The sequence below is a fragment of the Phragmites australis genome, chromosome 1 (assembly GCF_958298935.1).
Source record: "Phragmites australis chromosome 1, lpPhrAust1.1, whole genome shotgun sequence".
Taxonomy (NCBI): Eukaryota; Viridiplantae; Streptophyta; class Magnoliopsida; order Poales; family Poaceae; genus Phragmites; species Phragmites australis.
In genome coordinates, this window is record NC_084921.1 from 46,071,802 (window position 1) to 46,079,490 (window position 7,689).

The window sequence follows — 7,689 nt, forward strand, 5'->3', positions numbered from 1 at the left end:
GGTAAAAATCAAAACCAACCCACTCCGTGGTCCTTACTTCCGTGGGGATATCCTAATCCTTGGAAGAAGAAAAACAATGGCATTCCAGCTCAATCACGGCAGCTCAATCCTGTTCCCATCATAAACAGCAAACCACCAGCTGAATCGAACCAGCACCAGCGGCAGCATTGATGCGAGAACCGCACAGACAAAGCCGCAACTGCCGCCGGGGCAGAGACGCAAGAACCAAGCAAAGGGGAGCCGAGGCGCACATGCAAAAGATTCTCGCAAAGGCGTGCGCATCATACCAAACGCACACAAGCTTGTAGCTGGTACTGCATTTCTCTGTTTCTCGCTATCTGCCATAGTACCACACACAAAAAGTCGTCACACGCGTAGGCGTAATAATGTTACAAACGTGGGAGGGAAATGGTACATCGGTGCATCACATTTTAACGTGCCATTTCCGCCTGGACTGGAAGAGCAGGAGCAATAGATGGCTGGATGGACGGGCATAGCTGGCGGGCCAGGGAGGTGTGCAGTGGCATGGGCCCGTCCTCGTCCGGGGAAATTGTGGAAACATCACTTGTTTGGAGTGGTGTTTAACAAAGAGTACTCTAAACTCAAATGTTCAGCAAATGGTTATAAGAGCCACTTCAATTCCCAAAATAGCACTTCTTTTTCTCCTCTTTTTTTTTTTTTTTTTTGCTATTTTTCTATTTGTGAATGACCCAAATGCCCTTGCTGCTTATCATATGGACAAATATATACCAACAACAGCACGAATAGAGCTACGAGATATTTCAAATAGAGAAATAGACATTTAAGAGTTCTATTTTAAGATTTAGTATAAAACCTGCTTGTATATATTTGTCTATGATGAGTAGCAATGGTATTTGAGTCATTCACAAATAGAAAAATGATTAAAAAAAAGGGAGAAGAGAAAAAAAAGGAGTACTATTTTCTAAATTAAAGTGCTATTTACTGAACATTTAAGTTTGAAGTGCTATTTACTAAACACAGCTCAAAGGAGCGTTGTTTCATCAATTTCCCCTCCCATTTGCGCAGCAAGGACTGAAGAGCGAGCTGCAGAGTCACATGCGCTGGCAAAGCGGGCGCGGGCCTGTCTCTGTCTCTCTCTCTTGACGATCGCTATCAAGATTCCTCTAGAGTCTTCGATCTCTGGACTCAGCAGGAGATCTTACCCTTAGAGGCTACGGACCTTTTCAGGCTGCCTCTCCGGCACGTACATAGCCTTTCAAAGACTCAAAGCTACAGTGAGTCCCCCAGAACCTTCGAACTTTGAACTCAGCAGGAGGCCTTATCCCCGGAGGCTGCGGACTCTTTCGGGCCGCCCCTCCGGTTCCCATACGGCATTCCAAAGCCTAAAAATGTAGCCGGCCTTCAGAAATAATATCAGGGAAGAAAAGACACCCCCTACAACTGACCTGACGCGAGGTGACGGACGATTAATACCGATACAGATGTTATTTATCCTGACACCCAACACGATGCAAGTCGTCCTGACACCCCCGACAGAGCAACGCCAGACTGTAATTGGCAACCGGCTCACCCCTCAGGTGGCAGACACCAAAATAGTTACTACGGTAGATATTTATCTTCTATATAGGGTAGAAGATAGTTATCCAGGATAAGTTTCAGTAATTCGATCAAGTCCTAGACATTTATACATTGTAATAACTTATACACTAAACTTCGTACTATTTATAAATAAAGGGTCGTGTGACCCCTAGAAGATGAGGTGAGAAAGAGCTCGCTCAACACAGCATGGAGGAGCATAATCATAAAGCCTTCCTATGATACCCGTCCTAGCTCAGTTCATATTTTTACTAGCAATAATTTATGGTATTCCTTTCTCTTAAACTTCATCTCCAAATTTGAATTTTCTATTTAAAAGAAACTCTCGCCATATATGCTGAGATAAGACGAACTTTTATTCTAACAATGATAAAAAAAAAGAGGAGAAAAAAATAGTGATATTTTCTGAATTAAAGTGCTATTTACTGAACATTTAAGTTTGAAGTGCTATTTGCTAAACACAGCTCAAAGGAGCTCTGTTTCGTCAATTTCCCCTCCCATTTGCGCAGCGAGGACTGAAGAGCGAGCGAGCTGCAGAGTCACATGCCCGGCAAAGCGGGCGCGGGCCTTTCTCTGTCTCTCTCTCTCTTGCACATGCGCTTGCCTGCGACACCACATGGCCTGCCTCCCCGGCCGGGCTTCCAAATGATCATCGTCTCATCATCCATCCCTCTCAATCTTGTTGACGAGAGAAAAAAGAGAGCAAAAAGACAGCAACCAAAGGCGTGCAGCTGCAAAAGCTAGGAGCACGCCACATGCACGCACCTACCACCTCACAAATAATGACTATACATACATACACCAAAGCTGCTGTAGTGATGGTGACGGTACACACGGCTACCAAGTGGTAAGGCAACTGACAAGCAATCTCCTTGGCTAATTACGGAGGGTAATTAATCTACACAAGAGCACACATACACACTCGCAAACCAACACTTCATTTTGTATACTACTTGAGGCTACCTCTTCTTTTTCTCCGTGAGAGTTTTTTTCCCTCTCGTTTTTGTGGGTGGTCGGCGGTGGTCAGAATCGATCAGTTTGCGCGGGGTGAAGAGGAGGAGCAGCAGACGCGGTGGCGCGGGCAGGAGACGAGGTGGTCGTTGGTGAGGCCGACGGCCTGCATGAAGGAGTGGATGACGGTGGGGCCGACGAAGCGGAAGCCGCGACGGACCATGTCCTTGCTGATCGACTCCGACTTGGAGGTCTTCACCGGGATCTTCCGGCTGTACTTGTAGCTCGGCGACAGCGGCTTGTTGTTCACGAACGCCCACACGTACTTGTCGAACGAACCGAAGTCCCTCCTCACCTGCAACGGAAACGTCATTAGATTCTTCGACCGCGTATACCAGTATATAACAAGTCGTAGATAGGTTGATGGAATATATACTACTGCACAATTGAATACTACGTTGTGGTCGGTGTACCTGACCGACAAATTAGTTGCCGGCAGCTACCAATATACGTACATGAGGTAGTTGATTGGTGGCTAGTGGGAACCGGCTAACAGTCCCGTTTTGGAAAATTGGATCTTGCCAGCAATATGGCCTGTTTGGTTCGTGACACCAAAAAGGCAAATCGAATATTGATTATACTCAATACTGGAGCAGTGCTAAGATTTGACGTAGAAAATGACGTTTGGTTTATAAAGGTAGCTGCAACAGAGACCGCAAAGCCTATCATATTTCTGTTCACACGTCATTTGCTTCCTCCAGCGCCCCGTATCACTCTCTAGCAGCTTCGGCATCATGCGCTACAGGGAAACGGGGAGAAACTATGTGTGGCAAAAATTTATATGTGAATGACTGTGGATTTAAAGATAGTAGCAAAGTAATAAAAAATAGAAAATAGTTTAGATGGGGTAGATAGAAAAAATAAAAGATACTCCATGCCTCGAGAAATTTTGGCTGGCCAAAATTGTTCTATATGTTTCTGGGCAAATCTCGGACGGTCAAATCGTCCGCTAAAATTTTTGACGGCTAAATTTTAACTTGATCTGAGACCACACACTATTTTAACGGCCAAAATTTAATACTGTCCTAATTTGACTTCGGATCAAATTTTAGATTGGCCTGTTAGGGAAAAAAAAAATCAAACAGCCCCTTAGGATAGTGACAAATCTATGAAAATGACATGTGAGGTCTATGTCACTATTTTTTATTTTTAAATGTAGATGGTATGGATCTTATTTTATAGATTAAATAGTAGGACTGCAAAATTTCAAATAGATCATAAATCAGATGCCTGGTTTAAAAAATATAACCGTTAAAAGGTCATAAATCCAAAAATACAAAGTATTTATTATAGCCAACAAGCATGTGACACATCAGCAAATGATTATGCATCAACCAAGACAAATCCCGAGCGGGCATTTTGCTTGCCCAAATCTTGACCAGAGTCTCAGTTGTAGCTGGGCATGGTCAAATTGTTTTGAGGCACGGCCAAAGTTAGGTCTCAATCTAAATGGAGGCCAAAATTTTAAGGCAAAGTTAAAATTTGGCTTGGCACACATAGCTCTAAACCAAACGACCCTATATTAATGTGGTTTATGTGCACCGCTCTCTGCCAGACAGAGGATAATATTTTAGCACAGTTCGCTACCCTGTTCCCATGTGAGGATGCGAAGCAAAACTTAAACCAATTAGGGTGTGTAGCTGTCAGGGATTCTGTTAGACTTCGCTTTCACTTAACTGGTCTTTCATTTCGTATAGGGCCTTCATTCATTTACCGCTCCGCCCCTTCGGTTAAGTTTCGGTTGTGAGATATCACTAAAACTATCTTGTCATTCCAACCGATCGAAAGCACTACAAGTACCAAGTACTACCGAACATTACACAAACTAAAGTTCTGTTTGGTTTTTGGCCAGAGCGAGTCAAACTAAAATTTGGTTGTGATTAAAATCAAGGTATAATCAAATTTTGGCCTCAAATATGAGGTTTGGATTGTAGACATGTGACAAATTTTGGCATGTCAAAGTTTGTGAATATGACATGTGAGATTCGTATATTATTATTTTTTATGAAACATATCCATAAGATTTTATTTTATAGATTTAATTATAAGAATTTAATTATAAAGAATATAATGGTATAAACCGATCGTAATTTAAATATACTATTTAGTAGATATAGTAATTTAAAAATTGTTAATCTATAGATTTTGAAACTCCATGCCACAGCTTAGCTGCTGCCACGTCGAAAGGCTGGCCAGCCAAAACGCGGGCCTGTGTGGTCGCCCGCGTCTTCGTTTACTGTATACAGGTGGGTGCCTAATTTATCTAGGCTGATCAAATTTTAACCTTTTAACTAGATAGAGACCAAAGTAGTTGGGCCAGACTAAATTTTGGCTTAGCTCATTTCGGCCGGAAACCAAACACGTCCTAAACTCACTGCCTCGCCGTACAGATTTCTTTCATCGAGTAGCAAACGATTATCTGAAGGACGAACTAACCAGAAGTGAAAATACGTTGATAATCGTGCTCAATTTGAGCGCAAGCTCACGGTACGGTACCTCGAGAATCCGGCAGGCGTTGTTGACGGTCCCTCTGACGGTGCCCAAATCCAGCCCGAAGTCCGCGCTCAGCGACGCGACCTGCTTCTCCGTGTACTTGGCGACCACATCCACATTGAAGCCGGAGAATGCCTCCCTGTGTTTGTGATTAGGCATCCAGGCAATACAGGTTAAAATCAGCACAAATGCTTCGCGAATGTACTACTACTGTTGGGTCTGCTCTGTTCCGAACCTGTAGAGGTGTCTTTTCTTCAGGATGGAAGTCCAATCTGCCCCGACTTGCACGCCGGACAACGTGAGCATCTCGAACAGCAACCTGTCATTTCAGAGCCACGAAATGCATGAGGAGGACGGTCACTGTAAGCAATCAGTTGCTTGTGTTCGCGAATGGAGGGGATGGCAGCTTACTCGTCATCGTGCACGGGCAGTCCCCACTCCTCGTCGTGGTACGCGACATACAGGGGGTCTGCACGCCACAGAACAGAGCAGAACAGCTGACGTTAGTGGCAGTGTCAAGCAGCAGCATTTGGTTTGTTTGTAGGCGGTTTCCACGAGCTTGTGCTTACCTGAGTAGGGAGTGATGAAGCTGCAGCGCTTCTCGTCGTGCCCGGTGGGGGAGGCGGCGACGTGCTCGGCAGCCGCCGTGAAGGTGGCGCCGACCCTCCCCTCGACCCGGGAGAAGGACGCGGTGCGGCCGTAGTGCGCGATCCTCTGCTTGCGCTGCGCCTGCGCCAGCGCGGCGTGCTCGCGCTGCGCCGCCGCGATGCTCCCGGCGGGCTCGAACGCCTCCAGCGCCGCGAACGTCACCACTGGCAGCACGGCGCCAGCCTTCCTGGCCTTCGTCCTGCTCTTCTCCGCGTACACGGCCGCAGCCTTGGCCCCAGCCGCCTTCGTTGCCCTTGCAGTGACCGAAGCCGGCGTAGGTGGCAGAAGAGGAGGAGCCGCCGCCGCGCGGGTGTTATCGGGCGCGGGGCGTGCGGCCGGGCAGGTGGTTGCAGCAGCATTGTCGAGCGAAGCCGGCATGGAGAGCGACTTCTGCAGGGCCTTCTTGAGCGGGCGGGCACCGTCCGGCGCCGCCACGCGGTTGCCTGCTGGCTGCAGCACCGGCCGGCCGTCGATCTGGGCGTCGCCCGCGGACTTGACGTTGGAGTTGCACATTTTGGCTTGAACCGGAGATTCTTTTCTTGCCGGGTTGGTTGGTTCTCAATTGGTGATGTGGGTTTTGCAGGTGTATTGTGAGCTGTGTCTGTGAAATGAATGAGGTGGGATGAATTGTGGGGAGCCAGGTGGTATATATAAGCGAGGAGGCCGGGAAAGGTAGACGAAGGTGGTGGGGCAGGTAGGTAGGGACAGGTCACAAGTGAGGAGGCTGCGTATGCATGCATTGGAGCTTTGGAGCCGAGCTTCTGCCGCGACTGTACTGTGAGGCCGTTGATCTTTTGCTTTCCTGTTGGATCCAACGGGTGAGGGTCGGTACGGTCAGCTGGGCTGGCAAGCCTTGGCTTGGCTGGGAACGTTAATGTAAATACAACACAAGCAAACGGACAGACAGCGAGTAAAACGCTGGTCCCTGCGGACGGGCAGGAGTCTGATGGCAAAATCTTCAAGGTGAGAGTGAGCCGACGGAGTTTGAGTCCTCGTCTCGCATATCCCGTTGAGACGTTCAACAAACGTTGAGTGAAAGAGGCCTTGATCTAAAAAAAAGAAAAGAAAAGAAACGCTGGTCCCTCGAAAGTGCACAGCGCAACGAGAGAGCCCGAATGATGACTTGCCAAAGGACAGCGACTTTGGTGAAAGAGAGTTATCGCAAGGAACAGTGATGAAACTCTGAGAACCTAACCTGGCAAACCACGGAGCGCCCATGCGCTCTGACAGTCGAAATGCAGGTAACGGAACTAGCCGGGCGTGAGCGAAATGACGATGGTTAGTGCTCACAACAAACTTACCTCAGGATGTGGATGTACATGCATGTCCAACTACTCTACTCTGAAGAAATGGTTCCTTCCTGACCGACCAAACAGATGCAAAGCCGGTTCTATAGTTTCAAGGTTCTAGAACTAACTCGGCACTATAGGTCTTTTAAAGCTAAATATTCTTTTCACTTATATAAGTCTATAAACTATTTATTCTTTAAGGTGACACAAATGAATATTACTAATATGATAAATCAACTAGTAACTAAGTAAAAGTTAACTTGCAATATGTTCTTAATTCTCGATAAATAATATCGATACTATAATAGAAAAACTAAAAGAACAGCAAAATGAAACTAGTATGATTACCTCAAATAAAACCAAACTCCAACTACTCCATTGACAATGCTTCACAAAAGAGGAGACGATGAACACCTAATGTCTCTCATAAAAAAAACAACTTTTTTGGCATTTCTTGATGCAAAATTATTAAGTACAATATCGAGATCAATGTTGTCCAAAACATTCTTCTCAATGCAGCACATAGCCAAGCCATTCAATCTTTCCTGTGATATAGTTGATCTTAAATAGTTTTTCAGTAATTTTAATTTTAAGAAACTTCTTTCAGCTAAGGCTATAGTCACAGGTACAGTTAAGAGAATCCGATAGGTAGCAGAGACATTTGGATAGT

At 46.0% G+C, this 7,689-nt stretch overlaps 1 protein-coding gene across 1 annotated transcript; it reads right to left on the reverse strand.

Moving 5' to 3' along the window:
* Positions 1-2,354: 2,354 nt before the first annotated feature.
* Positions 2,355-6,375, reverse strand: LOC133922536 (uncharacterized). Its single transcript, XM_062367907.1, has 5 exons — positions 5,652-6,375; positions 5,494-5,551; positions 5,318-5,401; positions 5,086-5,221; positions 2,355-2,884 (listed from the first exon to the last, which is right to left on the reverse strand). Exons 1-5 carry the CDS (start codon positions 6,241-6,243, stop codon positions 2,612-2,614), a joined length of 1,143 nt encoding a protein of 380 aa, XP_062223891.1. The 5' UTR covers positions 6,244-6,375; the 3' UTR covers positions 2,355-2,611.
* Positions 6,376-7,689: the final 1,314 nt, after the last annotated feature.

Coding starts and splice junctions, on each gene's coding strand:
- LOC133922536 (XM_062367907.1), bottom strand. CDS start 6,243: ATGTGCAACTCCAACGTCAAGTCCGCGGGCGACGCCCAGATCGACGGC. Junction 5,552..5,651: donor CTTCATCACTCCCTACTCAG/GTAAGCACAAGC, acceptor TGTGGCGTGCAG/ACCCCCTGTATGTCGCGTAC. Junction 5,402..5,493: donor CTGCCCGTGCACGATGACGA/GTAAGCTGCCAT, acceptor CTGAAATGACAG/GTTGCTGTTCGAGATGCTCA.